The sequence below is a fragment of the Arvicanthis niloticus genome, chromosome 11, assembly GCF_011762505.2.
Source record: "Arvicanthis niloticus isolate mArvNil1 chromosome 11, mArvNil1.pat.X, whole genome shotgun sequence".
NCBI lineage: Eukaryota > Metazoa > Chordata > Mammalia > Rodentia > Muridae > Arvicanthis > Arvicanthis niloticus.
In genome coordinates, this window is record NC_047668.1 from 16,844,272 (window position 1) to 16,865,389 (window position 21,118).

General features: G+C 37.1%; 1 protein-coding gene across 8 annotated transcripts in view; it reads left to right on the forward strand.

The window, feature by feature from the left end:
* Hectd1 (HECT domain E3 ubiquitin protein ligase 1) overlaps positions 1-21,118 on the forward strand; it is a 95,089-nt gene that overhangs the window by 45,351 nt on the left and 28,620 nt on the right. For all 8 annotated transcript variants that reach the window (XM_034514353.2, XM_034514356.2, XM_034514354.2 and 5 more), the window contains exons 16-24: positions 4,471-4,605; positions 6,035-6,181; positions 7,589-7,683; positions 9,104-9,209; positions 14,566-14,700; positions 15,588-15,727; positions 16,023-16,346; positions 17,910-18,076; positions 18,164-18,340. In XM_034514353.2, the coding sequence (XP_034370244.1) occupies positions 4,471-4,605; positions 6,035-6,181; positions 7,589-7,683; positions 9,104-9,209; positions 14,566-14,700; positions 15,588-15,727; positions 16,023-16,346; positions 17,910-18,076; positions 18,164-18,340 (1,426 nt within the window). The remainder of the gene's footprint in view (positions 1-4,470; positions 4,606-6,034; positions 6,182-7,588; positions 7,684-9,103; positions 9,210-14,565; positions 14,701-15,587; positions 15,728-16,022; positions 16,347-17,909; positions 18,077-18,163; positions 18,341-21,118) is intronic.

The window sequence follows — 21,118 nt, forward strand, 5'->3', positions numbered from 1 at the left end:
TGAGTTGAGGCAGGTTGAGTCTAGGCCATATCTGTATCACAAGACACTGTTACTTTAAAAAAAAAAAAAACAAAAAAAAAAACAAACCATTACAAACAAAACCAGATACTTATATTCTTCTGTTTTTGTTGTAAATGTTCTGGGTCGTCCTGGAGACATTTTCCGATTGTAGAGTTTAGAAGAATTTATCTCAGTTTTTAAAGATGAATCTAAAGCCATTAAGATGGCTCAGTGGACCAGATGGTACCAGAAGAGGACCAAGTCCTTTTTTTTTTTTTTTTAAATTTCATTTTATATTTTATTTACATTTAAGATGCCATCCCCTCCCTAAAACACCCCTGTCCCATGCCCCCCCTTTCCTTTTTGCTTTTATACGATTTTTTAAAAATGTTAATCAAAGGATTTATAAGTTTGGTAATGCTCAATCAGAAGCGTAATCCAATACCCAACCTAGATATAAAAACTATATTTGACTGGTGGAGACATGTGAACATCTGCCTCCATGCCCCCTCTTTCTTTCTCTCTCCCATCACCTAGCTTCTCTTCTTCATCTTCTTTCCTTGTTCCATCTCTTCCTCTCAGTACTCCTTCCCACTTAGCTCCTCCTACATATCACTCTTCCTGTTAAAATAAAACTTTTCTCTCAAAATACAATTAGAGCATACTTATTCCTAATTGTACCAGTAAGGTACAAGGTAGTCCTAATACCCAGTCCATCATTTTGTTGACTAACCAGAACCTCTGTCATCTCTTCTAACTAAAACACTTACTTTTGATCCTGGCTTTTTTGGCTTTAGAATGAATGTCAGCTGAAAACCATCTACTCAGATCTTTTCTCTCAAAGTAATAGCCAGGATTGGCTATGAGACTATAGGTCTTCAACCCCATCAGAAATCCAGAATGACTGAGTTAACTGAAGTTATGGGAAGCACTAAACATAACTTCTAAAACTTAGCCAATTTATAGAGACCTCTGAACACCTGAAAAGCCCCTATACTGCCGAACGTTGGAGCATCAAATCTTCAGCCTTCTGGCCCAGAATCATCTGACAGACCTTAGTGATGCAGGATTATTAAGGGCTGATTACTCTGTCTAGGCAGATATAATCAGTCGACTATTCTGCATGTGTGTCCTTTTCTGGACAGTAATTTGTCTGTAGATGGAAAGAGGCAATTCTTGCCTAGTGGCTGTCACCACACAACTGGAGTAACTCCAAGGATGCTAAATTTCTTCTTATAATCCACGACAGGAAGCTGTCAGGAGCAGACAGGGAGGACCAAGTCCTTACAAGTTGTTCTCTGGCACACCACCACACACTGTAAACAACAACAGAATCTAATGCATGAATTAATCAGTCCATATCTTCTATAGCTGTTATTATCATTATTATTATCATCATTATTATTTTGCTTTTGTGTGGTTTTTAAAAAGCATAAGGTCAGATATTACTTTCAATTCAGAATATATTTGAAATACTTCAGAGAGAAATATCTTATGCACAGAGAGTGCTGTTAAACACTTTTAATCCCAATGCTTGGGAGGTAGAAGAGGGCAGAGTTCTGAGTTTGAAGCCAGCCTCCTCTACATAAGAGAGTTTCAGGACAGCCAGGGTTATAGTTGGACTCTGTCTTAGGAAGGAAGAGAGGGAGGAAGGGATATCTGACTCAGCTATAGATATCTATTAGATACTAAATGGAATTTGAAATGAATACAGCATTCATTATTCACAGAGATTTTGTGGGTTAGTGTGAAGGATCTTATTTTTGTGTTTCTGTTAAAACATGTGTGGTGTTGATTTTAGCAGTTTGCTTCTCCATAGCATTGCCATGCCTGAACAAATCTTTTTTCTTCTTAAGCAAAAAGCTGGTTTTGTTCTGAGTCATGGTCAGATTGTGTTTATAAAACACATTGATTTATGTGTTAAACAATGGAATTAACGTAAACAACAATGTAAATATAAAATAGAAATGTAGAGCTCAGGAGACATTTGTTCACTTTGTTCACAAGTGTCACATTATTTGAACTGAGCTAGGAACATGAATATCTGGCAACACAAATTTTTTTGTTGAGCTTCACATATTCATGAAGAACTGTGGAAGTCCTAGAAATACTAGACTAGATTTTAAGAGTATAAGTAAGTTTTACTGACTAGGCAAATGTGTGAATATGGAGTTCTTAAATACTGAGGAGTAACTGTATGTTTTTATAAAGCCAATAGCTATCTCAGAAGTTCCTGGGAATACCTAGTGTTTTATTAGTTGTTGAAAAGTTATTCTTTTTAACCAGATGTGGTTTACAGTTTAAAATTTTCCTGGTTTCTGCAAATTTGCATATTCATGAGTTACCCTGAGGGGAGGACCCAGGTCCTCTCCTAAGGAAATGTGTTAGAGCACTTGCCTAGCGTGTGTGGGGTCAATGGTGTAAAGACCAAACCCAAATTATTTGTACTTTATATGTACCATGTGCAAATCATTTTCTACAGTACTAAGGATGGAGCCCATCATGGCTTATGTGGTCTTGGCAAGTGCTGTACTAGTAAGCTTTGTTCCCAGCCTTTTATATATGGTGTTACATTATTAGTTATTTTATTATTATTAATTTTACATTAGTGATTTTACATTATTAGTTAAAAGGTTTTAGGTTTTGGAATGTCTGGGTTTTAAGAACAGTATGCTTGGCTTATATGATGTATCCGTCAACCACATCAGATTTACAACTAGCCAAAATTGGATCATGAAGTTATACGTTAGTGAGAGTGTTGGCTCAATCCTACATTTTTATTCTTGTAAAGTCAGGCAACATTAATGTTTCACTCCATCCTTGTCCTTCTTTATCTTATCCCTGAAGATAAGACCTGGAGTTTTATTTAGTGTTACAAAAGCATTCTATTTCTAAGCTGCTTCCTAGCTCTTGATTGGTTTATTTCTTTCTTAAATTTTTTTCTTTCTTTCTATTTTGCGACAAGGCCTTATGGTGTATCACACAAACTTGAACTCTTGCCAGTTTTTGTGCTTCAGGCCTTCTGGTTGCTGGGATTATAGGCATCAGCCACAATTTCTTGACTTAAAATTGACAAGTTATTAACCAGTGGGCTATTGGCACATAACATCAGTATGTTTCGAAATATATTTATTTTAGGCATGAGTGATTTTAACCTCAGATTTATTTATAACACTACTTTACATAGTATAATCTAGGTCTTACTATCTTTTAATATAGAAATCTATATTAAAAATATAAAGGAAAATAAAATGGAAATGTATTACTAAGTACTTTCAAGGAATGATTCAAGCCTGGCGTGTTGGTATATGTTATTAATCTTAGCCCTCAGCAGGCAGACGCAGGTGGATATCTGTGAGTTTGAGGCTAGCCTGGTTTACAGAACTAGTTTCAGGACAGCCAAAGCTACACAGAGAACCCCTGGCTCAAAATGGGGGGAGCGCATATTTTATTTGTTTAGTGTGTGTGTGTGTGTGTCTGTGTCTGTGTGTCTGTCTTTGTCTGTGTCTGTGTGTCCCTACAACCTGTATGTAGCTCGTGACGGCCAGAAGAGGGCATCAGATCCTTGGAGCCATCCATTGTGAGTGCTGGGTATCAAACCCCTTTGCAAGAGTATGTACTCTGTTCACCTCTGAACTATATTTCCAGCCCCTTTAGTACTTGAAGGATATTTTGTTTTCTTTTGCATTAGAGTTATAATTAAAATCAAATTAAACTCTATATTTGCATTTGCTAATTGTACAAATAGTTGTTTCATTAAAATAATTTACATAATCTGTAAAGTTATTCAGTAGTATAGAATTTGTGAATAGTATCATGTACTAAAATTTACCAGCTCTTAGTATGGGTTGTTCTCTCAGGCACTTTTACTTTTACTTCAATGATAAATTATTAGTACTCAACTGATAGTCAAGTTATTCCTTTTCGTAGTAAAATCTGTAAATTCTTAAGTATAATGCATATAATATATGAGTAAGACTTAAAACCTGTTATATCCCAGAGTTTTAAAAGGGTAAGCGTTCTCTGTTAGAATTAATTATAAGTGGTTTGATTTTCCTTTTTAGGGGAGGGTTGGTGTTAATTTGTATTTCTAATTAGTTAACGGTGAATAAGTTACTTTTATTTTTTTAAAAGAAAGGACACTATAGGACATTGTAAAGAATTATTTTAGTAAATATTTAAAATCTACTAGAGTGTCTCCAGCAATTAGAACATGTGAGTGAGAATAGCAGCAGTGTGGAAGCTGACATTCGACAAAAGCGGTTCTGTTTTTGTACTGCCATGTGGTGGTGAGGACTGACCTTTGGGTGTACGTGTGAGGCAGACTGCTGAGGTCAGTACCCACAGCCTCACCTCACTTCCTGATGGTCTGTGAGCAAGTGTTAGAGGAGAGCCGAGGGGTGAGGATAAGCTCAAGACTTGGTTAAGCTGTTAAGCTGAGGTTTATAATTACTTTGCTTCTTCTGATAGGTACGCACTATGGCTCGAGACCTGTATGATGACCACTTTAAAGCTGTTGAAAGCATGCCTCGTGGAGTAGTGGTAACACTCAGAAATATAGCAACTCAGTTAGAGTCATCCTGGGAACTCCATACAAATAGACAGGTATGTTAAGCTCTTTTGTTTTCAGATTTTTTAAAAATATGTTTGTGTGTTTACCTACATGTATATGTTTGTACACCACATGTGTGCTTGGTGCCCACAGTGGACAGAAGGCATCGATCAGAATTCCTAGCTCTCCTGTTGCAGATAGTTGTTTCTGTGAACCACCATGTGGGTACTGGGAGCTGAACCTGGATCTTCTGCAAGAGCAATAGGTGTTAGTAACCACTGAGTCTCTCCAGCCCCTGCTTTTTATTTTTATTTTTGAGGCAAGGTTTTGCTATGTAGTCCTGGCTAGCCAGGCTGGCTTGAAACTTTAGGAAGTCCTCTGACTAAGGGTCCCACATGCAGAGAGATAAATGGCATGCACCACCATGTCTGACTTACCTGCATAGCTCATAACTATGAGAAGATCTTGAACTCAGATCTTCTTACCTCATCCTCCCAAGTGCTTGGGTTTCTGGGTTTGTATGCTTAGTCTCAGTCTCTGGATTTTGAGAAGAACAGTGAATTTGAGAGTGTATTATGTCCTCTTCTTGCCCCACTCCTTACCCTGTACCTTTTATGTTCTGAGTAGTGACTGAGAGCCAGGAAGTTACACTCCAGAAGCAGATCTCTCTTACACCTAGTTCAGTGTGGGTTTGTGAGGCAAGAACAGTTTTTATGCTTATGTTTTTTAAAGGTATTTTTATGTTATGTATATGAGTGTCTACCTTCATGTATGTACTTTCCAGCAGAGGTCAGAAGTGGCCATAGGATTCCCTGGATTTGGAGTTATTGATGGTTGTGAGTCACCATGTACATGCTGGGAAGTGAACCTAGGTTCTATGCAAGAACAATAGATGCTCTTAACCAGAGCCCTCGCTCTAGACTTATGTTTTTAAAAAGGGAACTTTCATGATACATGACAGTTATATGAAGATCAAATGTTACCTTTGTTGAATTGGTTTTATTGCACACACCATGCTTATTCATCTTCATATTTTCTATGCGTGCTTTGCAGTGTTGCAGTTAGAAAGCGTAATAGAAGTGCTCTGTAGTATAGCAGGGCTGGACAGAGGGACAGCTCAGGGGTTAAAAGTGTACATTGCTTCTGTAGAAGACCTCAGTTTGGTTCCTAGCATACAAATTGGGTGGCCGACAACCACCTGTAACGTTAGCTCTGGGGAGATTTGATGCTCTGGGTCTCTCTACATGCCCCAGCATACAGTGTAACCCCTACATAATTAAGTATTTAAAAAAAAAAAAAAAACCTCTAAAATATTTACCATGTGCTTTTTAAGACACAAATATTGCTGGCCTATGTAAAATAATTTGTTTTAGTAATAGGGGCTTTTAATCTAGTATTAAATTATTCAGTTTTCATGGTGTTGTAATATGTTATTTTCTTAAGGACTGTGTAGTTTTACATTGTTTATATTTTTTCTTTCAGTGTATTGAAGGTGAAAACACTTGGCGAGACCTAATGAAGACAGCGTTAGAAAACCTGATTGTCCTTCTGAAGGATGAGAACACAATTTCACCATATGAAATGTGTAGCAGCGGCTTGGTCCAAGCACTTCTTACTGTTCTAAACAACGTAAGTGTATTTAGTACTATAAAACAAAAGCATAACGAAGTTCCAAAAGTGTTTGTGACCATGCTTTTGGTAGATTGATTTTAAGTACTGTTATTCAAGAAATATTTTAATACTAAGTAAATGTTAGTATTTCTAATTACTTTGCCTTTAAGTTACAGCATTACATTAAACCAATTGAATGAAATAATTGAACTTACTTGATTTTAAGTTTTTCAGTTTTATTTTAGTGAACAGTTTGTTGAAAAAGCATTTTACCCTAAGACTAAACATTTAGTGCTCTAATTCCTCAGAGGTTACATAAAATAGAGTACAAATCATATGCATGAAGTTACTCTGTAAACAGTATTAGAAACACAATGTGACTATTTATTAATCATCGTATATTTCTCTTACACTTGATCTGCTGTAAATATGTTTTATAAAAATATTTTCCCTTATTTAGTAAAGAAGAGCTTTCTTATGTCAGTTCTACTTGCCATTTTAGTTCCTTTCTTTAACTTAAAATTTTAAAATTATTTTATATGTATGGATGTTTGCCTGCATGAGTACCACATGCATGTAGTGCCCATGTGGGCCACAAGAGGGCGGTGGATCCCCTGGAACTGGACTTACAGGCAGATGTGAGCAGATCTGTTGGTGTGGGAAAAGAATCTAGGTTCCCTGGAAGAAACAGCCGCAGTGCTCTGACGGCCAAGCCCCGTCTCCAGCCCCTGTACCATAGTTCAGTCTTTGTTTTGTTTTTTTTGAGAGAGTGGCTTTTTGAGACAGGGTTTCTCTGTATTGCTCTCTGTCCTGAAATTCACACTCTAGACCAAGCTGGACTTGACTTGAGAGATCTCCTTGCCTCTGCCTCCAAAATGCTAGGATTAATGGCTTTTGCCCCCACCACCAGGATCTCAACTTTAATTTTTAATTCTTATATTTGTATTTGTTGATAAAGTTTGAATTTTCTTAAAATCTTTAACTTGAGTGGGTCTCAAATTCATAGTTTACCTTTTGTATTTATTTCTGTTTACTGAAATTATAGTAATAATTTATAACATATCATTTATTAATATCTATTAAGCCATGGTTTTGATTTCTTTCACTTAAACTCATTGAACTAATAGAGTAAAAATGGAAACTAATTGATTCTCATTCAGTCTGAAATCACTTGGGAAACACTGATACGAGAGCATAGTTAACAAGAGTGAAGAGAAACACCTGCATGTCAGTCACTGCCTGCTGAAACCACAGGAAGCTCTGGTCCTTTTTTTTTTTTTTTTTTTATTTAAAGGTTGAATGAGTAATGAGTTTACTGAAATTGTCTTGATAGTTTTATAATTTCATGTTTTTATAAGGTTCTAATAATTTATAGTAAAATCTATAAATATGCTTTTATTTGACCTACTTTTTGTTTTTCTTTAGAGTATAGATTTGGATATGAAGCAAGATTGTAGTCAACTGGTAGAAAGAATAAATGTCTTCAAAACAGCCTTTAGTGAAAGTGAAGATGATGAAAGGTAAACCGCAGAGAGGGGAGTGTGCAGCCATCAGGCATGCTGGTCACATGCTGCTCACATGCTGGTCACCTTGTCATCTGCTCATCACATGCTCATCACCTGCTTGTCACCTGTTCATCATCACATGCTTGTTACCTGCTTATCACATACTTGTCACATGCTGTCCATACTTGTCAGACGCAATGCTTGGATATAATACCTAGTGCCAAAACCAAAAATTATTCCCAAATTTCTTTTACTTTGATACTTGTAGTGTTCATATACTTGATATACTTTGTTTTCTTCAAAATGAAATGGAACGAGGTCTGCTGGAGCCTAGGTAAATGCAGATAGGCTGTTAGCAGCAGACTCTTTAACTGTGCTTCTGGTTGATGGTGTTACATTGCACCATTTTTCCTACTTTTGAATGTGGTAGAATTTCTTCTACAATAAGTGACTTTCATTGAGTGTACAGTATATCTTCAGGGACAAAAATTGATTTAAATATTTCTATATTAAGCCAAGTATAGTGGCAACATGTATGTAATGCTTGCACTAAGTAGGCAGAAGCAGAATTCATGACTTACCAGGGCTGCAGAACAAGTTCCAAGAACCCTGTCACTATACATCCCCAGAGGAAAAAAGAAAGAAAAAAAGACCTTACTAAATACAACAAATATTATAGCTGTCTGAATATAAAAATATACATATACTTTGTATATAATTTTTCATTTCTTATAAAATTCAAATATCTTAAGTTTTACCTTTTTAATTGTGTGTCTGTGGGTTTGTATAAGCACAGGTACTACCCTCAAAGGCCAGAAGAGGGCATCAGATCCACTGGAGCTGGTGTTCCAGGTGGTTAGGAGCCCCCTGGTGTAGGTGCTAGGAACCAAACTCAGGTTCTCCTCAGGAGCAGCAAATACTCTTAGCTCCTAAGCCATTCCTCTAGCTCAAATATTTTATCCTTAAAGGAAGGAAGTTTGAGTTAGGAGAGTATCTTGGACCACTCAGAAGTTGCTAAGTCTATGTGATCTGAGTTGAATCCCAGAAATTCACATGGTGAAAGGTGAAAACCACTTCTTCAAGTTGTTGTCTGACCTCTTTACTGGTCACACAAATAAATGTAAGGAAGGGAGGTGTCTAATGCATCCTATCTTTGTACCCCTAAAGAAAGCAGAGGGTTGCCGGGCGGTGGTGGCGCACGCCTTTAATCCCAGCACTTGGGAGGCAGAGGCAGGCGGATTTCTGAGTTCGAGGCTAACCTGGTCTACAGAGCGAGTTCCAGGACAGCCAGGGCTACACAGAGAAACCCTGTCTCGAAAAACAAAAACAAAAAAAAGAAAGAAAGCAGAGGGTTATATGAAGTGGGTGACTGAGACTTGTACATGAATATTTATTTACATGAATTACATAAAAGCTCTTACTTTTGTCTTTATAGTAGACCAGCAGTTGCATTAATTCGAAAGTTAATAGCTGTATTAGAATCAATTGAACGACTACCTCTTCATTTGTATGACACACCAGGATCCACATATAACCTCCAGGTAAGTGTGAGAAACATAGCTTTGTAACCAAGTGTATGTAGGAACAATGATATGCTTTACTTTATTTAAAAAAAAAAACTTCTCATATTGGAGTAAGAAAAATTTCACCTTAGTCTTTAAGATTCTAGTTTAAATGCCACTTGATTTTTGTAAGAAAGATTTATTTATATGTATGAACATCTTGCCTTCATTTAAATGCACCACATGTATGCAGTACCAGAGACAGCTAGAAGATGGTACCGAATCTCCTGGAGCTAGGATCATAGACGGTTGTGGACTGTCATGTGGGTGTTGGGAACTGGAACTAGAACAAATACTCTTAGCTATTGAACCATCTCTCTACCCATTTGATTTTTTAAATCGACCTATTATATGACTCTTACATGTGTTATTTTAAATCTGTTTTGTATGAACATATTATGTGATATAATACTACATTTAATAAACATAAGTAAATTATATTTTATAGACTTAAGTATTTTTTAAGTTGAAAAATCAAGTTAAAAGATTCAAAATTATAAGTTGAGTTTGCTCTTAGTTTAGTTGCACTGTTATAAGAAAAAATAGATACCAGATACAGTTTTGTCATTTGTATATAACAGCATCAGCAGATTTGGTGTCTGGTTTATGGCTTCCTCTAGCTATGTGTTCATGCTAAAGAGAAAGAACAAGCTCTAGCAGGATTTCATCTTTTTTTTTTTTTTGTTCATTCTTTTTGAGACAGGGTTTCATACTCTATGGTCCTGGCTGGCCTGGATCGATCACTTGCCTCTTTGCCTTTCCAATACTGGGATTACAGCCGTGAATCACCGTGTTCATTCTCCTTTCTAATTTCTAATTAATTTCTGAGGGCTGTGCCCACTGGACCTAATCACCTCCCAGAGGTCTACTTACATATTTAGACTGTAGTCTTCTATCAGGTCTCTTCATTGGATATCTGTGTTGAGATATAGAACAAGGAAAAGTGAAAGTATTTTAAACATGGAGGTTTTGGGTTTTGCTTTTAATTTGAGACTGAGTCTCATATTGTCAATGATTCTTCAACTCACTATGTAGTTGAGAATAACCTTGAACTCTCCCAACCCCATGTGTTCAAATTAAATTTTCTCATTTGTTTTTAGTTTCTCTGTGTGGGCCTGGCTGTCCTGGAACTCACTTTGTGGTCCAGGATGGCCTTGAAACTCAGAGATCCACCTGGCTCTACCTCCCGAGTGCTGGGATTAAAGATGTGAGCCTCCACCACTGCCTAGCTTCCAATTAAACTCTTTAAAACATTGTATTAGGTTGTTTTTTTTTTTTTTTTTAACTTTACACACTAATTCATTTTATTTTGATCAAATTCCTCCTTTTCACCTCCCCTTACAACTCCTCCTGGGCCCCTTCCTTCATCTCCCTGATTTCATGTCACATATAGGTATAGGTATAGGTATAGGTAGGTATAGGTATAGGTATAGGTATAGATATAAAACCTACTTAGAGTAGTTAGGTTTACCTGCATGCATGTGCTTATAGAGCTGTCCACTCTAACATGGGCAGGCCTATCCCTGAGGAGAAATTGACATCTCCCAATAGCTGTTGAAAGTCTGTAGTTTCCCAGCTAGGAGTGGGGCCTTGTGAGCTCCCATTCCATGCTGCAGTATTGACTAGTATTGATCTTGTGCAGGCATTATGAGCAACCACAGTTGTTGACAGTTCGTGAGTATAACTGCCTGTCCTGTCCAGAAGCATCTGTTACAAGTTCTTCCCGACTCTGGCATTTACACTCTTTTTCTACCCCTTTCCTCAGTGTTTACCGAGCCTTGACTGGGAGTGGTGATAGATGTCCTTGGTCATTTGTGGTTCTTTGTATCAACTTCTGACCACTGCAAAAATAAGTTTCTTTGATGAAGGGTGAGAGCCGAATGGAGCCTCCTGAGTGCTTTGAACTCTTGATCCTCCTGTCTTCATCTTCAAATGCTTGGGTTATAGATGTGTCACCATGCTCAGTCTCCTCATAGCTTTCTGTTCTTATTAACCATGTGATTTTATGGCCTGGTTTTAGACATATAGCTAGAGACATGATATATCCCAATATTCATTTCATTCTTTTGCTAATAGCCAAGATCTAGATAGGGCAAAACAGAAGAAAAACCCCCAAACAGCAAAAACAAGCCCACATTTTACTGCTGATATCTTAGCCATGATCTATATCACATGCTCCATGGATTAATTTAGTATTGCCTACAAGGTCCTTTAGTAAGTTTGTACCTTTATTTAACTTATTCTATATGGAATTGTTACAATGTGTAGAATAGTTTCTTTTAAACTTAGCATTTAATAATCAGCTAATGATTTACTTTGCCAAAGCAGTGCCTACTCAATGCCAGTGAAGTTTTTTAACTGCCAAATCTTACTTGTTACATAGTAAGATCCTATTTCAAAAAGCAAATCAAAAAAAAAAAAAAAAAAAAAAAAAAAAAAGAAAGAAAGAAAGAAAAAAAAGAAAGGAAAAGAAACCAAACCCAACCAACCAACCAACCAACCAAAAATAACCAAACAAAACTCACCTAACTTAATAAAGCCACTGGTCTCCAGCACTGCAGAGCTTATCCATCCAGGGGTCTCTGTGATTTTACGCATACTGAAAAAGATATGGAGGGTTACTCTGTGTTTCAGTGAGACAATTTATAGGGACAAAGATACTGATCCAGTGATTTTGGCTTTATTCTTGCTGAGTGAATTGGAGGATAGTCTCAAAGACTACAAATTCACTTCCTCAAATCTATATAGGATTGCTAATGTCTTCAACAAATTCTTATTATGTCTTATTATGTGTATAAGTATTATGTCTGCATCTATGTGTACCATATATATGTCTGATGCCTGCAGAAGCCAGAGGAGGGAGGGTATTATTAGATCCCCTGAAACTGGAACTGAAGATAAGGTTGTAAGCTGCATGTAGATGCTGGGAAACAAATCCTGGTCTTTTGGAAGAGCAGGATGTGCTCTTAAAGGCTGGGCCATCTCTTCAGGCTCCAAGTGTCTTTTATTTTATACTTATTCCGTGTTTTTGTTTGTTGGTTTGTTTGATTTTTGAGATGGGTTTCATACAACCCAGGCTGGCCTTGAACTCCTTGAGCTCCCAGTCTTCCTTCCTTCACCTCCCGAGTATTGGGATAACAACTGTGAGCACCATGTTGGGGTTCTGTGGGGCCGGGATTGAACCCAGGACAGGTAGTCTGCTGCCTGAGTCATATCCCTAGCCTTATGTACATTTTCATTTCAGAAATTTGTGTAAAATCCAAAGAAGCAAGGTCAGAAATGTGCCAAATGTCTAAGTGAATATTTAGCAGTTTTTCTGTAGGAATTAAGATTATGCAGAAATAAACCTTGCTAAAATCTGTTACATGCTAAAATGTATCAGATGAAAAATTATCTTGCATTTTTCAGTTTATTAGAGCCCAGTATCTTAGTTTTATTTCTGTTGCTGTGATAAAATACACTAATTAAAAGCAAATTAGAGGGGAAAGGGGTTAACTGACCTCAACCCCATATTATAGTTGTCTTAGTTAGGGTTTCCATTGCTGTGAAGAGACACCATGACCAAGGTAACTCTCATAAAAGACAACATTTAATTAAGGCTGGCTTACATGTTCAGAGGTTCAGTCTATTATCATCAAGGCAGGAAGCAAGGCAGACATGGTGATGGAGAAGGAGCTGAGAGTTCTACATCTTGATCCAACTGTAGCCAGGAGACGACTGTCTCCTAGGCAGCTAGGAGGAGGGTCTCAAAGCCCACCCCCACTGTCACACATTTTCTCCAACAAGGCCACAAGTCATGTAGAAACCTCCTCATAGTGCCACTCTCTGGGCCAAGTATATTCAAACCACCATGACAGTCCACTGTCCACCGTTGTGGGAAAGTCCCAGAGGCAGGAGTTTGAGACAAGTCACATCACATGGGGAGCAGAGCGAAGGTGCGTGTACTGGCTGAGTGCTCCTTCAGGCAGTCCTCTCCACTCTCAGTGGTGCCGCCCACACTTCGGCTGGATCCTCTACACTAAGACTACAGAACACACTGATCTAGACCTCTCAGGGGAGGCTCTCCTCTCACATCATTCCAAGTTCTAGAAAGTAATGGAAGCTACCTGACAGTTAAAACTCACTTTGGGGGCTTGAGAGATGGCAGGTAAAGGCATTTAGAACCAAGCCTGAGGACCTGGGTTCTATCTCCAGAACCCACGGGATAAAAGGAGAGAACTGATTTCCACAGTCATTTTCTGACTGTCACATTTCCTACACCACTCCAGCTAAATAAAGTATAATAGTTTAAAAGGAAACAACTAAAAACCTGACTTTACAGCCAGTGAGTGCTTGCTGCCAAGCTTGATTCCTAGGACCAGTGTGGTGAAGGGAGAGGCTGACTACTGTGGATTGTTCTTTTGCGTTTTGCTTGTGCTAATGTGTACTTACACACACAGTAAATAAGTAAATAGATGTATACATTTATGAAAGGTTCGTGTATATGTTGTGTCTTCAAAGGAATAAGTTGATTAGATACTTAAAGAAATTTAACTAATTTATGACTTATAAGCTATATATTTCTGTAAAAGCATTTCATTTATTTTTGTTTTTTTGGGGGGTGGGGGGTGGGGAGGAGTAGGGGCTCACTATAGCTGTCCTGGAACTCAGTTTGCAGATGAGGCTGGCCTCTTTAAACTCAGAGTCTCACCTAGAGCTCACCTGCTTCTGCCTCCCAAGCACTAGGAATAAAGGCACGTACCACCACTCCTGACTCATCTGAGAAAGTACTTTATGCTTTTACTTAAAGAATGTATATGCCGGGCGGTGGCGCACGCCCTTAATCCCAGCACTTGGGAGGCAGAGGCAGAGGCAGGCGGATTTCTGAGTTCAAGGCCAGCCTGGTCTACAAAGTGAGTTCCAGGACAGCCAGAACTACACAGAGAAACCCTGTCTCGAAAAACCAAAAACCAAAACAAAACAAGAATGTATATTTAAAGATTTTAAATTCCAGTGAGTTAACTTGTTTCCTTATAATTAATGTCAGTCATTGAACCTTTTTACAAGTCATGTAGAAACATTTATTGATTTAATTCCTTATGTTCTTTTTTTATTTTTTATTTTTTTTGAGGCCAAGTTTTACAGGTCACCCAGGCTACCCTCAAACTTGTGGCAATTCTCCCACCTCATTCTCCCAGCTGTTGGTATTGCAAATATGCCACCACACTTGGTTTTATCCTGGTTTATTATGGCTATACTTTATAATAAATCTCAGTTGTTTGTGTTCATGTTTGTGAATAATTTTTACAATGATAACAAAACAAGATCTCTGAAGATGTTGATGGGTTTTGTTTAGATACTTACAAGAAGATTACGCTTTCGTTTGGAACGTGCACCTGGTGAAACGGCATTAATAGACCGGACAGGCAGGATGCTGAAGATGGAGCCGTTAGCTACAGTTGAATCTCTGGAACAGTATCTGCTGAAAATGGTGAGCTCTGAGTGGCAGGGCTTTGTGAAATAGGCGTTCACTGCATTACTTTAACCCTTTGTAGGAAAGTCACGTAAATGTATATCCAGAGTTATGGTAATTCTACTTCTAGAAATCTGTTTTAGAAAACATGTCTTAACAACAATTTCAACATAAAGGTGTTTATTCATGTTCATTTAATATTGAAATAGTAGACAAAAATCTTAGTACCATTCAATAAAGGTATATCTACTCATAGGAGTCAGCAATCATTTCTAAAATATTTATTATCATTACATTCTTTTGAGACAGTCTACTATAGTCTGGGTTGTCCTGCACTTGCTAAGTGAGCAGCTGAGCTGTCTTTGAACATCCTGGTCCTACAGACTACCATTCCCATCTTACAATGTTGTATTGAAAAAGTAACAAATTATACATGTGAGTCACTGCACCTGTTTTTATTTTTAATAGAGAATTGTGACAGTTACTTCTTAATTTGAATATTATATAACTTTAAAGGTATTTGAAGACCAGTGATAATAGAAAATGTTTTTGTTTACTATGATGATGGCATTTTATAATCAAGGCCATTTTTCTATTAAAATATGTGAAAAATACTCTGGCTGGGTGTGTGTGTCAGAGAATGTTTGTACACATGCAGAGTCTTGTGTGCTGCTTAGCACAGCACATACAAGCACACTGTGTTTCTGATAGCACAGCTCTTGGGTTGGGGACACCTTAGTTTTTTGTGTAGTCTTCAAGTGTTTAACTCTTGGCTAGGTGATCATTTTAGAAATATTTATTATGTCATAACACAATTGACTTTGAAAAGGTTGGAAAGGGTGACTTAATGTTTTTTTAAAATAGAGTTATTAAAATGAAAGTCTTCTGTATTTACTTTGATTTAGGTAGCAAAGCAGTGGTACGATTTTGATCGATCCTCATTTGTTTTTGTTCGAAAATTAAGAGAAGGCCAAAATTTTATATTTCGGCACCAGCATGATTTTGATGAAAATGGAATCATTTACTGGATTGGAACAAATGCAAAGTAAGTTATTTCTTTTAAGCTACAGTGACAATACTTAACTGGGAAAACATTGAAGTTTGTAGAGTGAAATGATTAGACGTTCACTGAACATCTTTCTACCTAAGGAACTTTATCTTGCGTGTTGAATTTAAGATTATACCCCACGTTGCCCTTCAGCTTGCTGTGTAGCCAAGGGTGATCCACCATGTTCAGTTTATAATTTGGAATCAAAAACTAATACAAACAAATGCAAATTGCCTTTGCTTGATTTCTCCTTGTTTTCTGTTTTTAATTTAAAATGTTTATTTTTGTGTAGAACTGCATATGAATGGGTAAATCCTGCAGCTTATGGACTTGTAGTCGTAACATCATCAGAAGGAAGAAATCTGCCATATGGCCGCTTGGAGGACATACTAAGTCGAGATAATTCAGCTCTAAATTGTCACAGCAATGATGATAAAAATGCCTGGTTTGCCATAGATCTGGGTGTCTGGGTAATACCATCAGCATACACACTTCGTCATGCTCGTGGCTACGGAAGATCTGCACTGAGAAATTGGGTTTTCCAGGTATCCAAAGATGGACAGAACTGGACTTCTTTGTATACCCATGTTGATGACTGCAGTCTCAATGAACCAGGGTTAGTTGAGGAGTCTTTGAAAATTGGGGAAATCAGTAAAGAGCTTTGTTTATTTTTATGATTGTGTATTATAGAGCTCTATTTTTTTAAATATTGAAATAAGATAATTTTTTTTTTCTAAGAACAAATCACTTGAGACATAGTTTAGACATTGAAAGTTTGAAATACTGGCTTTACTGAAACTGAAAAAAAAATCAGATTGGGGGCCAGCTGGTGGCTATGGGGTAAAGGCTTTTGTTGCCCAGACTGATAACCTGAGTTTGAGCCTCAGAATCCACATGGACAGAGAGAAGGCCAACTCCTACCAGGTGTTCTTTACCAGATGTCTGTCCTTGGACATGTGCTCCCATGCACAGACACACACCACACACAGACACACACACACACACACACACACACACACAGTAGTGGCTGGAGAGTTGGCTCAGAGGTTAAGAGCACTGGCTCTGCTTCGGAGAATCTGGGGTTTGGTTCTCAGAACCCACATGGCAGCTTATAACAGTGTTTAATTTTATTCTCAGGGGGTCTGACATCCTCTTCTGGTCTTCAAGGATACTGCATGCACAGGGCATATACATGCAGGCAAAACATGCTTAAAACATATTTTAAACTAAAAATAGAAATTAAAAAATAAAACACAGTGTCTTTTGTAAAGTTTAGTTACATTTTGATAAGAAAGCTGATGGTGTTTGCATAGGCACTTCTGAGAGCAGTACAGCACACAGATGGAGAGAAGCCATAAGTGCTCCACACTTATGTCATCATCATGTGACGTGATAAGATGAACAGATGGTCAGCTCACTAGCACTAGTTATTTGTTGTAGTGGAATGGCTAATTGAAAAATGTCTTATTTTTATGAATTGTTAATTTTTTTCTTTAGGTATGTGTAGGTATGACTTTGTGTGGTAATAAGACTTGAACAGAGGACTCGTGCTGAGCTGAGCTACACTACACCCCCAGCCAGAATATATATTTTTTTTACAATTAGATTTTAAAAATTATTTTTTCTAAATTGATTTCCATATTTGGTATAGCATGAAAGGAAGTGGTATTATTATTAGGATTAGTGGGCAAAGTTTTTGAATTTTAAAGTTAAAAATTTCAATATATTTAAAATGGCAAGAATTTACAAAGAAATTTCATTTTAAAAATACTTCTTTTCCTTTTAAACATCCTTTTTGCATTAACCAAATCATTTGACACTGTAAGTAAGCTAAGTATTTATTAAATTTCATATTTAATGTTTTATCCATTTTTTGTAATCAATTTGTTTTGTTTGTTTTTTGAGATAAGGTCTCACTGTGTAGCCCTGGATGGCCTGGCCTGGAACTCAGTCTGTATTTCAGGCTGGCCTTGAACTTACTTCCTGGGTGCTGGGATTAAAGGCATGCAACACCATGCCTGGCCTTTCTATTTTTTTGTAATCAGATTTTAAGTGAAATTAAGGCTGTGTTCTTTTTTCTAAAGTTTGTTATTGTATAAAAAAGTGTTCCTGCACTATCTTTTTTCATGTAATTGTAAAAAAAAATCATTTTACAGCACTTTGTCTAATGCATTTACAGGTCAACTGCAACGTGGCCACTTGACCCAGCAAAGGATGAAAAACAAGGGTGGCGGCACGTGAGGCTGAAGCAGATGGGGAAGAATGCCAGTGGACAGACGCACTACCTCTCACTCTCTGGCTTTGAACTCTACGGCACTGTAAATGGCGTGTGCGAAGACCAACTAGGTAATGAGAAGACATGAGGCCTCTCTCACTTTTTATAGCTGCTTAGTAAAGTGACTTGGTTATATTTCTCTAATTCTGATCTCATAGGGAAAGCAGCTAAAGAAGCAGAAGCTAATCTTAGAAGGCAGAGGCGCCTGGTGCGCTCTCAGGTCTTGAAGTACATGGTTCCAGGAGCACGGGTTATCAGAGGCCTTGACTGGAAGTGGCGAGATCAGGATGGCAGCCCGCAGGGAGAAGGCACGGTCACCGGAGAGCTGCACAACGGTGAGTTGTAGCACTTGGTGGCGAACCACGTGACTTCCTTTGTCTTTGGATACTTTGTGGATTTTATAAATATACCAGAACTTTTTAGAAGAACTAATGACTTTACATTAAAATGAAAAAAGCTGAAAGTAGTAGCATCTGTTTGTAATCTCAGCACCCGGAGGCAGAGGCAGTGAATCTCACTGAGTTTGAGGCCAGCCTAATAATTCCAGGCCAATCAGAGCTTCATGGTTAAGACCCTTTCTAAAAAGTAACAACTCATTTACTTAGAATAAATAATTAAAATAAAACAAAATCTTGAATTTTGACTAGAATCTATTTGCTAATATTGTAAAGTGATTCTTGAGCTAATATAAATAAAGTATTTCAGATCCATTTCTTCTTTTTCCTTAGTTCATTGTTCTCAAGTTACCATTAATTCCTGACATGAATTTCTTGGTAGTTTTGGGATTTAGGTAGTGCCCTTTTACTGTACTGAGGACATAGAGAAGAGAGAGGATTAGTGTTCAAAGTTATTTTTCTGTAGAGCAAGGAATAAGGACTAGTTTCTTGATCACAGTAGATTATTACAGTCTACCAGCTTCTGGGGGGAATTTATCTGTAGTAGGGCTGCAGATATCTTCTGTAGTAGGGCTGCAGATATCTTCTGTAGTAGGGCTGCAGATATCTTCTGTAGTAGGGCTGCAGATATCTTCTGTAGTAGGGCTGCAGATATCTTCTGTAGTAGGGCTGTAGATATCTTCTGTAGTAGGGCTGCAGATATCTTCTGTAGTAGGGCTGCAGATATCTTCTGTAGTAGGGCTGCAGATATCTTCTGTAGTAGGGCTCATTGTAGAAAGAAGGTAAATTCAGTTTAATCTTTGTGCTGTAGATTTTAGCAAAAGTCCTTACCCAAATAATAAGCTACTGTTAACTCTCACAGCAGCTGTCCTGGCTAGTTTTTTAGAACATTTAAAAGGCTTTCTTGGTAGCAAGTGATTTGCTTGAATCATAGTAAATTCTTTCTTATCAATTGTACTGAGCACTAAAACATGTAAAGTGTTTATATTCTTATTTTCTAATATTTAAAGAGCTATAATAAAAATTATGGGACTGGAACTTCAGCTCAGTTGGTAGAGTGCTTGCTCTATGGATATGAAGCCCTGGGTTTGAGTCACAGCATGAATCCTGGCCTGGAGGTGTTCCTAGGCTAGAGACCTGTCTGTAAAAGTAAAAGTTAAAGGCAGATAGACCTTAGGAGAATAGTGGTTATTTTTAATGCATTTACTTTTATGTGATTAAAAGCATTCAATTTAACTAATAACTAATAAATTAGCAAATTCTATTGTTTTAAAGTTTTCATTCCTTGAAGATCATCTTATTACTAAACACATTTCTATAGCATTGAATGCCAGTTACAGACCACTAAAAACATATACAGGTTTACAGGGAAATAAAATACCAGCAATGGTTGGGTTAAAAGAGCGCCATTCTAATAAGATATTTAAAATTTTAAGTGTCTTATTCTTGTTAATAAGTTCTTATTCTCTCTTATAAGTTGAAGTGTGTATCTTACAAAGAGGATGATAGCCAGTAATATGCAATATAGTTCATTTTCCTCTGGAAGGAGACAGCTGGAACAACCACATAGAAATTAGAATCTTAATTTCAGAACTTAGAACTCAAGAGAGACACATCCTCTAAATGTTGAAATCCAGTTTTAGCTTCAAAAATGTCAGAGTTTTTAGTTTTCAAATACATTTCCCACGATAGGTAATCTTTACTAACTCTATCTTTTAATCTATGTTTGGAGCATAGGAATATTTTATATTTAGGTATAAATATGTTCACCTTTTAAAATTTTTCTCAAACATAATATAAATGGTGTGTACTTTTTAGTATATTCCCACATTGCATCAGGTATATCCATTGCTCTTCTGAGAGTCTCTGTGTTGCTAGAACTACCCATTTATCTACTTATTCTGCAGAATTGTAAATGGACTTTGTTAAACTTCATTTATTCAATGGTCAAGGCAAAATATGATTCACCTGCCTTCTGGGTAAAACAAATGCATATTTATATTTAATAATATTCATATATAGTTTGGTCATTTAAGTATATATCGGTATCAATGCAATACAAATCTCAACTTTAATACTAGGATATATTATTGAACCTTTTCTTATGCTTTTCTGTGTAGCAAAAGATAGTTAAATGTTGGTTCTTTAAAAGTTATTTCAACATACAAATACAAAATTCATATAATATGTTTATATCTGTTATATACACACACACACACACACACACACATACATACTATCTAAGCTTCTGTAGACTTGAGGCAGTTGGTTTTCCTTTTAACTACCTCATAAACAGATAACGTGCAGGAGGTTCAGTGCTCCACTGAGCCCCGTTATGAACATGAACTTAGTGTATGGTGGTTGTGTGGCCAGTGGATCAGTGCTCAGGTGTGCAGAAACTTCCTGAAACTCTGTACAAGCTCAGTGTACTTCCTAGCTCAAGTTTTTAATGTATGTTTCCCCGCTAGATAGTTAGCTTCCAACTAAAGTAAAACTGAATTTTTCATTAGCTTCCTTCCTAATCAGTTACTTTTTTTAGTTTTGGGATTTTATTACCCTTTTAAAAAAAAAACTAACATTTTTCATATATAAGTAAGTATAGATCAGATATCTTTTAGTGTGTTACTAGCTTTCGTATATAAAGTCTCAAGGAACTCAGCTTGCTTTTAAATTATTTCTAAGATGTTTTTGTGCTTACTCAAATTTAGTACACTAAAC